Below are 18,825 nucleotides of genomic sequence, written 5' to 3'. Positions count from 1 at the left end.
TAACGGAGAACAATACTGCAAAACAGGAAATGGTGAACAAATGATAGGGAAACAAGCAAAACAGGGAATGAATTATAACGACCATAATGTAGCGTGTACAACGCGCATACACTTTGCTTCTCTCATCTACACGGACGCAGCAGTTCCCATTTTTGCAAACCACACATAATTACACAGAAAAATATTACTGAAAATGTGCTTCAGGTGTTTGGATAGATCAGGAGGCACTTTACAGTACAGTCCTCAAAAAGTCCCAGCATTCTTTGTGGCTTGTTGTGTTTTACACAACATTTCCATGAATCATGGATGTGTTGATGACATAAATGAGGAAATATTAGAGGACTTAAGGAGATGTGATGTTGAACTACGGTGGGATTGGACACTCCGGCGGGATCTGGTCCTGGAGTGGCAATGCGCGATGCGCTCCTGGTGGAGCGGGTGGACGGAGATGGAGTGGGGGGGAGGAGGAAGGGGCACAACAGGTGCAGGTGGTGCGTTTGGAGGCCCACGCTCCATGGCTACAGCAATCCTCTCCAGACTTGAGGAGATGCGCCGAGAGGAGCAGCAACATCGCCACCCGGCCAAGACGGGCATTTATTACTTGGCTGCATCCCGGACAGCTCCCGCTGGCGTGCCCCAGGCAAATCCGCCGTTATAATAACAATCTGCCATGTAACAAGCGCGCCTGCTCTTAAAGGGAATGTGAGATGACGCCTGATTGGTTATCGTCACGTTACGCCCAAACCACACCCATTTAAGATTTGCAACAGCGCCTGAGATCCGCCCACAAAGCTAGTTGCTTTTACGTTTCCTACTATGCTTCAGATCGTTAAAATAGTGCCCATAGTGCGTAGTTTCAGTCTTCCCCATGAGGAATTCTAAGTAATGACAACAACACTGTCTGAGTGTCCACATGATACAAGCTTACGTGATCACGCACACGCCCCCACCCTCCCCACGCAGTTGCTAGTAGCCACGGAGGATTAAAAACATGAGAGGTAAGAGGTAGAGGTAAGAGGTAATTATCTTCATTTGAGTTTCGGCGTGCGAAAGTCACCGGACAACACAATCTTCTGAACATAGCCAAACTGAGAAATCCAGAGAGAGTGTGGATCTGATAGTCTTGATTAGCTTTGTAGCAACTCATTTGTCAATGGCTTGAATGTAACAGACGTTCATTAAAGCTATAGTGTGTAGTTTCTGTCTCCCCATGAAGAATTCTAAGTAATGACAACAAACCCCCACCCCTTCCCACACAGTTGCTAGTAGCCACCATCGTAGCCATCAAGGACACAGAGGATTAAAAACATGATGGACTCTTCAGAAGAGGTAATTATCTTCACTCAAATTTCCGTGCAAAAGTCACCGGACGCCACAATCTTCTGAGCATAGCCATACTGAGAAATACAGAGAGTTGTGTGGAGCTGATAGTCTTAATCAGCTTTGTAGCAACTCATTTGGCCATCTTCTCATCTTCTTCATCTATATCATTTATAACGGATGTTCATTAATATCAAAAGTTACGCACTAAAGCTTTAATATCCAAAAGTTACACAGTAAAGCTTTAATTAGAAAATTGGAGCTCTTATTTTGAAAGCAGTATTTTGATTGTCTATCACCTGATTAATGAGTGGACAGGGTTTGTCAATGTTTTTTCATATTGTGATTAATATTAACATGCTCCTCCATCCTCCCAACCACAAAACACATGCACATACTGTACATATACATACTTATGCACATATGTACATGTGTTATGTGTGTACAAGAAGTATATATGTATAAGCAAGTGACGTACAGTATATATGTTTGTGCAAGTGATGAACGCATGTATGCGCAAGAAGTATGTTTGCGCAAGTGAAATATGTATGTGCAAATGAAGTACTGTATATATGTATACACAAGTTAAGTATATACAGTATATATGCAAGTGAAGTATGCATGAATGTGCAAGGACGATATATGTTTGTGCAAGTTAAGTATATATGTACATGCAAATGAAGTATGTATGTTAAGTGAAGTATATAGCGAAGTGAAGTATTTATGTATAAAAGTGAAGTATATATATGTATGCTCAAGTAGTATGCATGAATGCGCAAGTGGTTAGTACCAGTATATATGTATGTAAAACTGAAGTATATATGTATGTGCTAATGTTTAGTACCAGTATATAAGTATGTGAAACTGAAGTATATATGTATGTGCTAATGTTTAGTACCAGTATATATGTATGTGAAACTGAAGAGCATGTATGTGCTAATGTTTAGTAACAGCATATATGTATGTGCAAGTGAAATATTCAATTTTTGCCTAGGTGGCTTCTCACCCAGGTCCTCATTTCCATAAACCATATTTTAAGAACTTAATGCATTGTTTGCAATACACCAGTAAGAATCAACGGTTCATTTCAACTTGGGGATTTACAGACATTTGTCTGCTCATGCGTATTAATGATGAAAAGAGGAAGGAAGTCAGGTTCTAGGCGTTTTAAAAACAGCTTGATATCTATTTAACACTACTGTACTGAGACCAGAAGACACACACTGTCTTCAGAGACCACATCCTCCCTTTTTTCTAATGTAGACATGTTTATTTTGAGTTAGTGCCACCCAGTATTTCTCATGTATGTGATCCACCTGCTGATTTAACAGAGACCAGAGGAGCAGCTATGAGTTTAACAGCAGCAGCGTAGTGGATTTGTTGTCTTCCTTCTCTCTGTACAAGGTACTGTGGTGCACATCTACATTTACAGTATATTGTAAGACATTTACACTTTTATTATTGATACTACAACACAGCTTTCATGAGCTGAAATTGATTTTGAATCTTTCTTTTAAGCTTCCTGTTGTCCTCAAATTTGACCCATTTACAAAAATGTTCTATATCTGAACTATGACAAAAGAATGCAGAAAAAAAAAATTGTTTAAAAAAGTGGGAAAAAAACATTGGAAAAAGCGACAAAAAACTTAAACATAAACTGACAAAAACATAATTAAAAAAGTGACAAAAGATTTGACAAAAATGTGACAAAAAATTTGAATAAAATCGACAAAAACATTGAGAAAAGTGTAGAAAAAGAACAACAAAATGTTGAAATTTCAACCCAGAAAACAAAGTTGCATGGTTGATGGGAAGACAACACAAAGGTTAAGCCTCAAATTCAGCAACTTGTGAAGAAGTTGAAGCTGAGGCTGGGTTTTTATTTCAGAAATAAGTCTTGCTTTTCTTTTGACACTTTTATGTCTGTGTTTGACTATGGTGCTGTTTTATATATGCATCTTCCTAATGCCTTCACTTCTTAGATACTGTATACCATGGAGCATTGAGGTCCATAACAAATCTTAAGGCCCTAACTTGATCCCTGTATGCTAGGGTTGGTTGGCCTGCTTTGTCTATCCATGAACTTAATCACTGGCATGTTCTTTATATTTACATATACATATATATATGTGTGTGTGTATATATGTGTGTATATATATATGTGTGTGTACAGTGGGGGAAATAAGTATTTGACCCCTTGCTGATTTTGCAGGTTTGCCCACTTACAAAGAATGCAAAAATCTACAATTTTAATCATATGTACATTCTAACAGTGAAAGACAGAATCCCAAGAAAATTCCAGAAAATCACATCATATGAATTTATTAAAATTGATAACCATCTGATGAGGAAAAACAAGTATTTGACCCCTGGACAAACACCATGTTAATATTTTGTAGAAAAGCCATTATTGGCCAGCACAGATGTCAAACGGGTTTTTATAGTTGGTGACAAGGTTTGTGCACATTTGGCAGGGATGTTGGCCCACTCCTCCCTGCAGACAGCCTCCAAATCATTCAGGTTCCGAGGTTGTCGCCTGGCAACTCGAATTTTAAGCTCCCTCCAAAGATTTTCAATCAGATTCAGGTCTGAGACTGGCTAGGCCACTCCAGAACCTTGATGTGCTTCTTCTTCAGCCACTCTTTTGTTGCTTTGGCGGTGTGCTTAGGGTCGTTGTCGTGCTGAAACACCCCGTCCCGACCCATCTTCAGCTCTCTCACTGAGGGAAGGAGATGTCGGTCCAGAATTCCACGATACATGGCCCCGCCCATCCTCCCCTCAATACGATGGAGTTGTCCCGTCCCTTGGCTGAAAAGCACCCCAAAGCATGATGTTGCCACCACCATGCTTGACGGTGGGGATGGTGTTCTTTGGGTTGTACTCGTGTTCTTTGCCCTCCAAACACGACGAGTTGAGTTGAGGCCAAAAAGTTCTATTTTGGTCTCATCTGACCACATCACCTTCTTCCAGGCCTCTTCTGAGTCATCCAGGTGGTGAATGGCGAACTTCATGCGGGCCTGTACATGTTTCTTCTTGAGCAGGGGGACCTTGCGCGGCGCTGCAGGATTTCAATCCATGACGGCGTAGTGTGTTACCAACCGTTTCTTTTGTAACTGTGGTCCCAGCTGCCTTCAGTTGATTCATCAGTTCCCCCTTGTGGTTTTGGGATGATTCCTCACTGTTCGCATGATCAGGGACACCCCACGAGGCAAGATCTTGTGTGGAGGCCCAGACCGAGGGAGGTTGGCGGTGGTGTGGTGCTTCTTCCATTTCCTGATAACTGCACCGACAGTTGATCTTTTCTCTCCAAGTTGCTTTCCGATTCTCTTGTAGCCCATCCCAGCCTTGTGCAGATCAACAATCTTGTCCCTGATGTCCGTAGAAAGCTATTTGGTCTTGCCCATGGTGGTGATGTTGGATGCTGGTTGTTTGGGTGTTGACAGGTGTCTTTTATACAGGTAACGAGGTGAGGCAGGTGTATTTGATGTAGATAATTGGTTCGAATTGGGGCTGTGTTTGTCCAGGGGGTCAAATACTTGTTTTTCCTCATCAGATGGTTATCAATTTTAATAAATTCATATGATGTGATTTTCTGGAATTTTCTTTGGGATTCTGTCTTTCACTGTTAGAATGTACATATGATTACAATTGTAGATTTTTGCATTCTTTGTAAGTGGGCAAACCTGCAAAATCAGCAAGGGGTCAAATACTTATTTCCCCCACTGTATATATATATATATATATATATACAGTACCGGCCAAAAGTTTGGACACACCTTCTCATTCAATGCGTTTTCTTTATTTTCATGACTATTTACATTGTAGATTCTCATTGAAGGCATCAAAACTATGAATGAACACATATGGAATTATGTACTTAACAAAAAAGTGTGAAATAACTGAAAACATATCTTATATTTTAGATTCTTCAAAGTAGCCATTAGTGGATTTTTTTTCCTTATTAATGGGGTTGGGACCATCAGTTGTGTTGTGCAGAGGCCTGTACTACGAAGCAAGATCAACTTGTCCTGGATTTCTTTCAGTTATCCGGCTTTACCTAACCTAACAACCGCGGTCCCGCATAACCTGTACTACAACGCTGGTTATCAACTAGTTCAGTCAACTCAGGGTTTCCCAATCCAGCGGCGCGCACGTTCACATAAAAGAGGCGGTGTTTGCGCACCACGACCAATCACAAACATCTACCAGAGCCGCATGTTATATATAAGAAGAGCAAATTATAATTCTCCATAAATATGAAGAACACAGACACAGTTTTACAGGGAAAACGCAATACAGTCGCTGCTTCCTAAAACAGGAAGGAAAGCTGGCAAAAAAAAAATAAATAAATAACCCGACGCTGTAGATGTTTAAATCACAACGCTTATTAATATCACTTCCTCATCAGTCAGGACCAAGATCTGACCATAATTACACTTGTGCTTTCCATAAACTGTCGTTGCTTTAGCCTATTATTTCAGTTGCAACCTTGGCAGTGGGAAGCGATTGTTAGAGCAAATAAAACATATAAAAACATAATTCAAACCGATGTGCATATTGGCGACACACGGCTCAAGAAGCCGATATGTAATTCCCTCCCATTAAAATATATAGGCTATATTTCATAAAAATACCCATGTTAACGGGGTTGTTGGTCTCTAAAAAAAATAAATGTAAATGTTTTAACTTTTATGAGCGCACCCCTCTCTCTCCCCCTCTCTCTCCCCCTCTCTCTCCCCCTCTCTCTCTCTGCACCGAGCTCCGCCCGATCTTCTTTAAGAAGGGTGACGCCGTTATTAATCGATCTATTGATTGGTCAGAAGGCGGTGCTTTTATACCGGTTGATCTCTGATCTCCAACTTAACCTGCTCCCGACCAGGTTAGGTGTTCAGAATGAGTTACCACGGCGATTGAACCCGATAACAACTGATCCACCTTCGTAGTATAGAAAATCCTGGGTTGAGCCTTAAGTTAGCTCGTTAACGCCAAATCCTGCTTCGTAGTACAGGCCTCAGAAGTCAGATTGATACACAACAAGTGTCAAGTAGCTGCTAGGAAACCACTGCCAAGGAGAGGCAACAAGCAGAAGAGATTTGTTTGTGCCAAGAAACACAAGGAATGGACATTAGACCAGTGGAAATCTGTGCTTTGGTCTGATGAGTCCAAATTTGAGATCTTTGGTTCCAACCGCCATGTCTTTGTGCGACGCAGAAAAGGTGAACAGATGGATTCTACATGCCTGGTTCCCACCGTGAAGCATGGAGGAGGAGGTATGATGGTGTGGGGGTGATTTGCTGGTGACACTGTTGGGGATTTATTCAAAATTGAAGGCATACTGAACCAGCATGGCTACCACAGCATCCTGCAGCGACATGCCATCCCATCCGGTTTGCGTTTAGTTGGACCATCATTTATTTTTCAACAGGATAATGACCCCAAACACACCTCCAGGCTGTGTAAGGGCTATTTGACCAAGAAGGAGAGTGATGGTGCTGTGCCAGATGACCTGGCTGAATGACTTGGTTGATTGACTGACTACATTTTGTTTACAAAAAAGACTATCTAAGGTCTCACCCACCCTTGCTAATGCGCCAAATGGTTTAGTCCATCTGCACGCATTTTGTTTATGTTAGTTCAGTTGAGCGTCTGGTGGAGCGCAAACTTCTGCTGTAGAAATGTCTTTCTCAAAGAAAGCCAAATCAGGCTACCAAAAGAAAGGAAAGACAGGAGGAGGAGAGAAAACGAAAGGAGGGGAAACAATTGGTAACTGACTTCTTTTCAAAGAAAGGTGAGCACTAACTAGAAAACAAAATCCATGGTGCTAAACTGCTTGAATATCTCTGCGACTGTTAGTGCTAAAAACAAACTGAGACAACCCACTGAAAGAGCAGAACATACACTTTAAATGATAATTTGGTTATACATGTAATCTAAGCTAAAGGTTAAATAAATAAACTACACTAACAATGCTGTTTGCATACAACACACCATTGTAATAGCCTAATTTAAAACATGTTTAATTTTAAATGAATAGGCTATAATGTCTATAATTAGCAATAATAGGTTAATCAGTGTCATGGGTAGCTTGGTAGCTCATCGGTAGATACATATCATGTCAACATTATAGTTATGTCAGATTCAGTAGATGTTAACATTGTGGAACACAAGGCCCTCAGTTTCAGAAACTGTCACACCAGGGAGCAACAGACCCCTCAGCCTCCTCTTTGGATTTGAGACAAGGTGAGCTTATATCAAAATTAAAGTAAACCATGTTTAGCCATTTTGACTGAAAGGTGTTAAGTAACACTAACATCTCAGTGTGTTTTATTATATTAGGTTACAATTAGGATAAGAGGTTAATATAAGATGTATCCTTCATAGAGAAAGATGATGGAGAAGATGTGATTGAGGATGATGGGAGTGAAGACAGCAGGGAGCTGTTGCTCTGAGCACAGTGTGGAAATGAGAGCTGAGGAACTGGAAAGTAGGCAGAGCAGTGTAAACCAGTTTTTGCCAGAGGATCCAGGACTATGGCCAGATAAATAAATAGATAAATTAACAGATGATCAGAGAGACACCATAGTATGCAAGTTGGCAAGTAAAGGTACAGAGAAAACAAACAAAATGTAGTAGTAACCACAGTAAAGTAGGCTAGAGAATGTTGAGAAAGGAGGTTTGAAATGTGTGTCATCAGGCTACTCTAAGCATTACAGTTAATAGTTATTACCCTATAAACATCTAGGCCTACAGATTAATGTGTACAGAGGCCTGATTATTATAATTTTTTTTTTGGGAGGGGGGTGAGTTGAGGAACATGGGGGCCCATCAGGACTGCCTATGCATAGGGCCCAGGGTCTTGTGCTACGCCCCTGGAGACCAGTGAAGGTTATTAGAAGCACTTTAACAGTGAACGCTGAGTGTTACTGCGCAGCCTCCAACTGAGCTTGAAGACGTAGATGTGACGTGAGCAACGTGTCTGAAAGTTATAAGTCTTTTGGTAGCTGTGCCAAGAGAAATCTCAATCATTCCCAATCTTACAGAGACGGAGAGCGTAGATATATGTAAGGAGATAACATAGGCACAGGCTAATTATTGCTAACTACCATGCTAGTTAACATTAGTAATTCAACTTAAACAGCTAATGTAAGTCGAAACTGCCTGCGAGCTTCTCCTGTACTGTATGGTAATTCCTTTACTATGCGACAGTAAGTCGCGTGGTTATGACACAATCATTAGCCTATTTTTATAAAAACGTCTGCTACGGAGCCATAACGTACATAAGAAGGTAATGGAGCCTTTTAAACATTGTCGTGTTTTTTTAGAAATAAACAATGGACAAATGAAGTCTTTAAACGCTTCAGATGTAAAGTTATTCGCTGTCAAAGTGACGTCCAAATGAATGGCAGTCAAAGGAATGCTAACGTCGGGTGATCGTCTGGTAGCATTAATGTGGCGCCATAGGAGGTTCAAGTTCTGAAGCGAATCTTACCCCCTTGTCTATGAGTAACCCATTCAAAAGTAGCCATCTTTGTCATCAACTCGATCCATTCCATAAAACAGGATGGACTAGTTGATTTCCAGTCTCTTACTATTATTCTACACCCTGTTATTGTGGCCGGACGAACCCATAATCTTTTGTGTTCATTCAAAACTATGTCGCCCGATAGCAGACCCACACTTCACCCTTGTAATATTGATCTTCTGCCTTTATATTTTTGTTCTAACTGAACGATTTGCATATTTCATCATTCCTCTGTTCACTTTGGCATAAACTAAAAATAACATTAGTACTTGATTCATATACACATTTTTAAAAAACAGACATTAGAAAGAGCCCCAACAAAGAAGTACAAATATAAGAAAAATCTGTGTGATACAGTGTTAAGCTCAGTTCTAGTAAAGCAGTCTGAGTTTAGTAAAGTTTGTCCACGTCCCCAAAACTCAAAAACAAGTTGGTACTATTATTTGTGTTGCACACTGACTTGGGATGTGAGTGGTAAGTGTGAGAGTAGAAGTAGTTTTGGGAAATGTAGCTTCACACACTGAAGCCCCTTCACTACATGTAAGTCTGTCTCCTGATGTAGTTCTGAGTCTGATTGGTCTTCCTGATGTTCTCTGTGTTACAGTGATACAGGGTCAGGATGGCTGGGGAGTGACTTACACCTCTACTCAGATCTGTGCTGTTAAAGGATCAACAGTGATCATACCCTGCAGCTACAGATACCCATACAGATGGAAAAGCAGTGTTACTAGAGTTCAGAGAAAATTTTGGTTTACTAAAATTAATAATACTGAACCTGTAGATCTGACAACAGACTCAGAATATTCAGGTCGTGTGCAGTACAGTTATAAAAACAAGGACTGCACTCTGAGAATCTCAGACCTGAGAGAGAGAGACTCAGCTGTGTATGAGTTCATTTTCACAACAAACCAAGAAGGTGGAAGATATACCGGTTCACCTGGAGTCACTTTGTCTGTCACAGCAGGTAACATTTCTATTAATATGTTAATTATTTCCAAATGTTCAAGATCTAGAAAACAATAATATAAATGTGTTGTGTGTTTATTTGCAGTTGTTAGTTGACAGTTTAATAAATCAGTTGTTGTATGTTGACAGTTTTGTCTAACATAACATTAATGTTCCTTCTTTACAGATCCAGGTCTCCAGTTGAGCAGACAGTATTCTAACAGGCTGGAGTGTCAGAGCAGTTGTCGTCTACCTAATAATCCTTCCTATGTCTGGTACAAGAATGGACAGGAAATTCAGACACAAACATCTTATTATTTATACCCTGTGTATTATTCAGACAGCTATTCCTGTGCTCTTCAAGGATATGAAGATTTCCCATCTCCTTCAGTGTGTGAGTTTACTCAACATTCTTCCAACACAACACCATTTAGTGGAGCCTTATAACTTCATGTAGTGTAGTTTTAATCTGGAAATTCCTATTGTGATTCCTCACAGACTCTGGTTTACAAATGGTCAAAATGGTTTTATCTTTCAGGTGTCCAAGGTGAATCCTGCTACAGAGTGACGTACACTGACAGAAGCATCTGTGCCTCCAAAGGCTCTTCAGTGAACATTTCTTGCTTGTACAACAGCTACAATTATCCTGACAAATCAACATTGTGGTTCAGTCGTGAGCGTAATCATGGAGGGCAGAATCCTCCCCAGCCTGAAGACCTTAGTACAGACTCCCAGTATACAGGTCGTGTTCATGTTGAAACAGAGAGAGGATTCTCCACTCTGAGAATCTCTGACCTGAGAGAGAGAGACTCAGCTGAGTATCACTTCAAGTTCATAACACCAAGATTTGAATGGAGGAGTAGTTTACCTGGAACAACTCTGACTGTCACAGGTACTGATCATTACAAACAGATGTAAATACACCTACACAGTACATTTAAAAACACTGAACATGTTGATAACGTTTAGTTTTGGAAATTACTGTTAATTAATAAATACCAATGCTCATTACTACTTCTAGGATTTTTGTGTTGACGTATATGGACATCTTTTCTTCTTTTCTTTTTTTTTAGAACCTGTGATAAAATATAGATTTTTGTCCTCATATCCAGCTCTGCAGGTGCAGGTGATCAGAGTAGCAGTCTATCAGTCTCAGATCTATGCAGAGCTGAAGTGTCACAGCAGCTGCAGTCCAGCTGGTCGTCTCCCCTATGTCTGGTTCAAGAACGGAAAACACATTACTTCGGTGGAGACATCTACTTATAAAGGCTGGTTTTCTCTCAGAGACATAATCTATTGTGCTTTAAAAGGACATGAGAAGTTCCCCTCTCCTTCAGTGTGTAAGTTTGGTTTGATTTATTTATATGTTAAAAAAAATAAACACAACAAAGATACATTAAGTAAAATGCAAAGGAAACCCAGAAAAAATCCTCCTAACATGACATTCAAAACATGAAGAGACAAAGAAAAAAGATTTAGTCAATGAAAAGGGGACAGAAGAAATGAACACTGAGAAGATATTACTGTGCCATGACAAAAAACCTAAAATACTACAAGTAGAATAAATATTCAGATATATATTTTATTTTTTTATGTAACATTTCAAAATGTGTTCCTATTATTACTTCAGGAATATTTGAACTGTAAAATATTCTGTTATGTTTATTGTTTCTGTTATTCACATTCTCCATTACTTGATGATAGATGATATCATGATCAATAACTCTAAACTGCAGTTAATTGAACAGTTTTTGACTGAGAGAGAATCCATAGGTTACTGTTAGTCTGTAACTTTTCACACAACATAGTGATGCTATAACCACAAAGGCTGGATAAAATAATATGAAACTGGCCTGTAACATTTTTAAACTGTAACAACAAAACTAAAACAGCATCTGAACACAAACAAGACTCAATATTTATGTTTACTCTTGTAAAGATAACACGTGTGTAGTATAAAGAAAATTAGGAGGTAGTTTGTTGTATTTTTCTAATTCATGGGGACGGCCCAATGAAAATCAATTTCCCAGGCGGAAGTCACTGATGTAGTCAAACAACTCCACAGTGGCAAAGCCCCAGGGATTGATGAGATCCGTCCAGGAATGCTCAAGGCTCTGGGTGTGGAGGGGCTGTCCTGGTTGACACACCTCTTCAACATTGCGTGGAAGTCTGGGACAGTGCCAAAGGAGTGGCAGACTGGGGTGGTGGTTCCCCTTTTTAAAAAGGGGGACCAGAGGGTGTGTGCCAATTACAGGGGTATCACACTTCTCAGCCTCCCTGGTAAAGTCTACTCCAAGGTGCTGGAAAGGAGGGTTCAGTCGATAGTCGAACCTCTGATTGAAGAGGAACAATGTGGATTCCGTCCTGGTCGTGGAACAATGGACCAGCTCTTCACTCTCGCAAGGATCCTGGAGGGAGCCTGGGATCCGGTCTACGTGTGTTTCATGGATTTGGAGAAGGCGTATGACCGGGTTCCCCGGGAGATACTGTGGGAGGTGCTGCGGGAGTATGGGGTGAGGGGGTCTCTTCTCAGGGCCATCCAATCTCTGAATGACCAAAGTGAGAGCTGTGTCCGGATTCTCGGCAGTAAGTCTGACTTGTTTCGGGGGAGTGTTGGCCTCCGCCAGGGCTGCGCTTTGTCACCAAAATGTTTGTAATATTTATGGACAGGATATCAAGGCGTAGTCGGGGTGGGGAGGGGTTGCAGTTCGGTGGGCTGGGGATCTCATCGCTGCTCTTTGCAGATGATGTGGTCCTGATGGCATCATCGGCCTGTGACCTTCAGCACTCACTGGATCGGTTCACAGCCAAGTGTGAAGTGGCTGGAATGAGGATCAGCACCTCTAAATCTGTGGTTCTCAGCAGGAAACCGATGCAGTGCCTACTCCAGGTAGGGAATGACTCCTTACCCCAAGTGAAGGAGTTCAAGTACCTTGGGGTCTTGTTCGTGAGTGAGGGGACAATGGAGCGGGAGATTGGTCAGAGAATCGGCGCAGCGGGTGCGGTATTACATTCAATTTATCACACCGTACCTGTATATGAGCTGGTTAATGTGGCTCGAGAAAGGGAAGTTTGGGGTCCCCTGCTGGAGCTGCTCCCCCCGCGACCCGACACCGGATAAGCGGACGAAGATGGATGGATGGATGGCCCAATGAAAATATTAATAAGAGCATTTTTCTGAAATAAAACTCAAGGTTTACTCCTCACTGACAACAGAATAGGCAGAATTATTTACAAATCATGACAAGGAAGTGATCTGCACTCTGGACAGCTGCCAGGGACAATAATAATAGGGATAGTTTAAAAGTAATAATTAAATAATTCATTTGTCATTTGTTCATGTATTCTAATCTTTAAGTTATTCATGTTAATGTCTCCTCCAGATGCTCCAAATCTTCCCTCTGTGTCAGTGAGTACCTCTGCTGAGATAGTGGAGGGCAGTTCAGTGACTCTGACCTGTAGCAGTGATGCTAACCCAGCAGCTAAATACACCTGGTACAAGGAGAATGGAAATCTAAACCTTCAACGTCAACCACAGCTCGTCTTCAGCTCCATCCAGTCCTCTGACTCTGGACAGTATTCCTGTACAGCTGAGAACAAGCTGGGGAGGAGGACATCTCAATACACGCATATTGATGTGAAATGTGAGTGAAACAGTTTATTTAAAAATATTAAGCTTAAATCTGTCCAGTCCAGGAAAATATTTGTACTGATCATAACTACTTTCTTCAGCTCTAGCTCTTGCTTCCCATTCAGTCTTCTGATATTCACTGAGCAGCTCCAGGAGATTTTAGGGGTTTTGTGGGTTTTAGGACTCAAACCATCACACATCATTGTAGTCAGACCACCTTCAAAGTCTAAAATGCTGATATAGACAACTATTCACAGTCAGTAATTAAAATACCATGTGTTCTTCTGTAGTGAGTCACCTTTAACCTAGATTAATCTCTGTTAACACATCTCCTCCAGATGGTCCAAAGCTTCCCTCTGTGTCAGTGAGTCCCTCTGCTGAGATAGTGGAGGGCAGTTCAGTGACTCTGACCTGTAGCAGTGATGCTAACCCAGCAGCTAAATACACCTGGTACAAGGAGAACCAAACACTGATTCAAGGACAACAACCAATCTACCATTTCAGTTCCATCAGATCTGAGGAAAGAGGGAACTATTACTGCAAGTCTGAGAATCAACACGGACAGATCAACTCTACATCTCAATTTATAGATGTCCAGTGTAAGTATAAAACATTACATTACATTAAAACCTACTTATTATTTTACATATGAGTAAATGTATTTGGGCCATTCTTTCCCTAAAAACTGGGCAAAAGCTTAAACCAAGCACAATTTTGTGAGCGTTAACACAATCCTGGCACAAAATAAGTCCTCCAGAGGCCAGCCTCTGTTTCACCTCCTCAGCATCCATCCTGCGCTAATCAAAACGCATCACCTGACCGCTCATTAACCGCGCAATCCAGAGCACAAGCCCGAGCCCGGCTCAAGCCTGTGTAAAAAGATGGAAATTAAGACTGAACTCGTCTTGATTTAATAATTCGGCAAAGCTCTTCAGCTCTAACATAGTCACCACAATACTTGTTTTGCTCCTCCTAGCCTGTGGCAGTCTATGCCTAAATAAAAAAATCATAATTAGTCCCTCTTTTCTCCTCCAGATGCTCCAAAGCTTCGCTCTGTGTCAGTGAGTCCCTCTGCTGAGATAGTGGAGGGCAGTTCAGTGACTCTGACCTGTAGCATTGATGCTAACCCAGCAGCAGTACAAGGAGAACCAGATTCCGCTTCTAAGACCAAAATATATTTATCATTTCACTTCTATCAGCTTAGATGATAGCGGGAACTACCACTGACAGTCTGAGAATAAGTATGGCCAGAGAAACTCCACATCTGTACATATAGATGTTCAGTGTGAGTACAAACGATCGGCAAATCACTACTGTACATACAATGTATTTAAGTAGAGACATTGGATGTAAATATCTGATGAGCTATGTAGTAGAAACATTTTCTAAAGGTGTTTAAAGGATTCATGTTTTTTATTTCCAATTAACTCCATCAGTGCCAGTTGTATGCTTGTAATCCCACCAATGTCCACTGTCTTATTTCCACAAACTGTGGTTTCCAACGAAGGAGAGGAGTAGAGCAGAGCAGCACAATCTAATACGGAATTTAAACATTGGCTTTGCTCCGAGCTAAAAAATTTTCCATCCACGCAGAAAGTAGACATCTCTTAGATCAAGAATATGCTTTTGAAGACACAAGCTGCTGCTGCATTATGGGTTAAAGATTAACACTCTGATTTATCTCCTGAGATTTGCGTACAGTAGAACACAAACCAAATCAGGGAGTAACACAGAGAGGTAACACATGAGGCCACAGAGGGATGATTGGGCTTCTTGCTGAGACACTGGCAGTAAACGTACACACAACTACCAGGACAAAGATTCTAAATGATATAGATGCAAGTTAGTCACTACACAGTTTCTCCCTTAGCAGCCTGCAGCACAGCTTCATGATATCAGGGGGAGCATGAGTGTCTATTGTTTTTGCGTTATGTTATTAACATTTTAGTTTGGTGCCGCTCCCAGGTGGCAGTCATAATCAAGCTATCTCTGTACATTCTGTACTCCAGATGGTCCAAAGCTTCCCTCTGTGTCAGTGAGTCCCTCTGCTGAGATAGTGGAGGGCAGTTCAGTGACTCTGACCTGTAGCAGTGATGCTAACCCAGCAGCTAACTACACCTGGTACAAGGAGAATGAAGACTCACCAAAAGCATCAGGACAGATCTTCACCATCACTGACTTCAGAGCTGAACACAGTGGGAATTATTACTGTGAAGCCCAGAACAGAAGAGGAAGTCAGAACTCCACCTTACATCTGATTGTTGTAGCAGGTAATCATACTTCCACATGATCTTAACCTTCCAGTTCTTTATCTACCTATCTGATGACAAATAGATGTCAACATGAATACATTTGCAAATTAAATGTTTGCACAAAACCATAATTACTAATCCAGAGGTTTGACATTTATAAAAACTCACATTAACACACATTGTTGGAAAGATCATTTTTACATTAAAGGACGTTAAACCTACATTGTGTAATTTTTTGAGATGATTCTTAGCAAAAAAAACTTTGTTCTTTCACAAATGTGTGCTCATTCATGTGTAATTACTTCTACCAACTAATCAAAGTATTCTCGTAAGCATAGAATCCGTATGAGCGAGTTGCTCGAATGGCGGCAGCCATGTAGCGCCTCCATCTTTAAAATACATTAGCCAAAGAGGGACATACCTTTGCTTTTTGCGCATTTACACGAATGCCAGCTGGGAGATTACTTGCGATTGCCGGCAGATTTGAAAGGCTGTTGAAGTTGGAGGATCACTCCTATTCTCGAGGACATGTAACAGAGTTGCAAAGGAAGTGAAAAAGAGAATTAAAATGACAACGCCACAGGCAAAGCAACAAGACTAAAGTTAATATCGGAGTGGCTTTTCCAAGATGGAAAGAGGAGCAAGGATTTTAAAAGGGATGCCAAAGTTGCCTGGTTTCTTCTCGACAGGTAATTTAGCCTATTTCTGTAAATTCAAAGTTTTATAGTTGCTTGGCTAACTATAGCACAGTTGTGCATAACGTCATGATTTCCCTGGCAGACAACTCACGTCATGAAGTTGTAACACAGACAGCTAGAACAGCTTCGTGTAAACGATGGAGATACTAAGAGCTAATTTCGGGTTCGGCCACCGTAGGAGTTAAAACACGTTCGGAATGGGAGGGGCTAGAAAGTAATATTCAGTTGGTTGTCATGTACAATTTCATCGCTAGATGGGAGACATTCTTACACAATGTAGCAAACACCACAAGCAAATCTACAGTACACATGAGTCATGATGTGGAATGCATCTGTCTGAGGATCTATGATCTTATGTGTAATTATCAGTTGCTAAAGGTCCCAAACAACTGTTTCCCAGGTTCAATGAAATCAGTAGCTGCTGGATCCATCACTGCTATTTTCCTGGCTATCATATTCCTCTGTGCTTTCCTATTTATTAGGTGAGTTCAGTTCAGTTTTACTGTGATTACCTTCAGTAATGCATCCTAAATGCATTTAGTCGTTTAGGTTTGACGATTAATTTGATTGTTCATTCATTCTCCTTTCCAGAAGAAAGAGGTCCTGGAAACGAACCAGCGAGCCTGGAGCGAGACCAGACAAACAAGCTCAGGTCAGAAGAAGAGTTCAGTCAGAGTCCTCTCTCACCTGGAAACATTTGAATAATGCTTCATGTCCTCTGCTAAATTATAAGGTGCTGAGACAGGGACACTGTATAAAATAATATAAACCTCTCCATCTACACAGACATGATAGGGTTTGTAAATAAAGGGAAATTAGACAATCCTTGAATTGTATTTCCCTCTGCTGGTGATCAGTAGTCATTACACCGACAAAAACAGAAGTGACCTCAAACCTGTGGTTCAGTTTTTGGCTTTGAAAACAAGACTTGATCCCACAACAGAGAACATGAAATAAATGTTGAAACCAGGAATTTAAAGAGACAGGCACTAAAACAGAGCGTTTCAGACAGAGGGTGAATAGATGTATATTCAAACAGACAGTATGAGACAAATACGATGTCTTTTTAGAATTAAAACATGTAAATATGTTCTAGAAGAAACCCAAAATACAAGTATGAACCTAAAAATGAACTTAGTATGGGACCTTTAAACACTTAACTATGTCGCTGTGGACTCTTTCTACTAAATAAGTGACCAAATTTAAATATATATTCATCTTTCCAGAAATATCCCTTTAAATATAATGTAAGCATGTTCTAAAAGAAACCCAAAATACAAGTATGAACCTAAAAAACGACCTTTAAACACTTACCTATGTAGCTGAGGACTCTTGTCTATGTTACCTTCAGGGTTCAGTGTATGACAGCCCTTCAGCTCCAGTCCAGAGAACTCCAGCAGAGCCACACGAAGACCTTTGCTATGCCAGCGTGAGCTTCTCTAAAAACCAGGAAGATGCTCTCTACTCCAACATCAGGCTAGCTCAGCCCCACAGACACAAGGAGGAAGAGGAGGACGAAGACGTGGAGTACACTACTGTCAACTTTACGAGTTCCAGTGCTACCGCAGAGTGAGTCCATCAGAAAATGTTCTTTGCTGCACAAAGTTTGGAACGATCAATGCTTTTATTCCCACCATTGTATTACTGTTGCTTCTGCTTGTTTCTTTTTAACCTGTCCTTAATTAATATTGTGAGGTTTTTGAGTTTATTATTGTTTTTTCATTCACAGATCAGGAAATCAAGAGGCTGTGGATAATTTATATGAACTGTAAAGCACAGTCAGCAAACACCCAAGAGTTTGAACACAACACAAATCTTTGGTCTTTTAGCAGTGTTCACGCAAATCAACACACATTTATGAATATTAAGATTGAGAATTTAGCATTGTTATAACATGCAGCATTGGGTCATTTCTTTTTTTAAAGATTATTTTTTGGGCATTTTTTAGCCTTTATTTGACAGGACAGATGAAGACATGAAAGGGGAGAGAGAGAGAGAGAGAGAGGGGTGAATGACATGCAGCAAAGGCGCTGCAGTTCTGAATCGAACCCGGGCCCACTGCTTCAAGGAGTAAACCTCTGTACATGGGTGCTCCCTCTACCAACTGAGCTATCCGGGTACCCTGTTGGGTCATTTCTCTAGTGTCATCAGTTAATGGCTGGTAAGCTTGTAATTTATAAACACCAATACACAATTTCCTGAAAAATGTTACTAAGGAGCAATATTGTACTGCCAATGTTAACATATCTTGTCAAGTACATTTCTTTGTAAATTATATTTCTTTACCACAAATTTTCTATGCCCTCCTGTTTTATCTGTTTTTTTCTATTTTTTTCAATTTAATTTTTACTTCTGGAGCATTCCCTTCATAAGTTAGTGTTTTGTTTAAGTAGGATACCAATCTCAAAACTCAAATAGATAACTTTTTACTGTGGTTTTGTACTTATTTCACATATT

The 18,825-nt window shown here is 40.6% G+C and overlaps 1 protein-coding gene across 1 annotated transcript in view; it reads left to right on the top strand.

Moving 5' to 3' along the window:
* Nucleotides 1–18,346, top strand: part of LOC114545996 (sialoadhesin) — a 20,460-nt gene extending 2,114 nt beyond the window's left edge. Inside the window, exons 2-13 of the mRNA XM_028564630.1 lie at nucleotides 2,682–2,724; nucleotides 9,447–9,806; nucleotides 9,975–10,181; nucleotides 10,326–10,679; nucleotides 10,900–11,127; nucleotides 13,171–13,431; nucleotides 13,757–14,017; nucleotides 15,428–15,688; nucleotides 16,769–16,850; nucleotides 16,960–17,020; nucleotides 17,720–17,937; nucleotides 18,098–18,346. Coding sequence (XP_028420431.1) covers nucleotides 2,682–2,724; nucleotides 9,447–9,806; nucleotides 9,975–10,181; nucleotides 10,326–10,679; nucleotides 10,900–11,127; nucleotides 13,171–13,431; nucleotides 13,757–14,017; nucleotides 15,428–15,688; nucleotides 16,769–16,850; nucleotides 16,960–17,020; nucleotides 17,720–17,937; nucleotides 18,098–18,140 — 2,379 coding nt within the window. The 3' untranslated portion in view covers nucleotides 18,141–18,346. The remainder of the gene's footprint in view (nucleotides 1–2,681; nucleotides 2,725–9,446; nucleotides 9,807–9,974; nucleotides 10,182–10,325; nucleotides 10,680–10,899; nucleotides 11,128–13,170; nucleotides 13,432–13,756; nucleotides 14,018–15,427; nucleotides 15,689–16,768; nucleotides 16,851–16,959; nucleotides 17,021–17,719; nucleotides 17,938–18,097) is intronic.
* The last annotated feature ends 479 nt before the right edge of the window (nucleotides 18,347–18,825 follow it).

The sequence above is a fragment of the Perca flavescens genome, chromosome 2, assembly GCF_004354835.1.
Source record: "Perca flavescens isolate YP-PL-M2 chromosome 2, PFLA_1.0, whole genome shotgun sequence".
Classification (NCBI taxonomy): domain Eukaryota; kingdom Metazoa; phylum Chordata; class Actinopteri; order Perciformes; family Percidae; genus Perca; species Perca flavescens.
The sequence above is the reverse complement of the archived record's forward strand: the minus strand, read 5'-3'. Positions and strand labels throughout refer to the sequence as shown.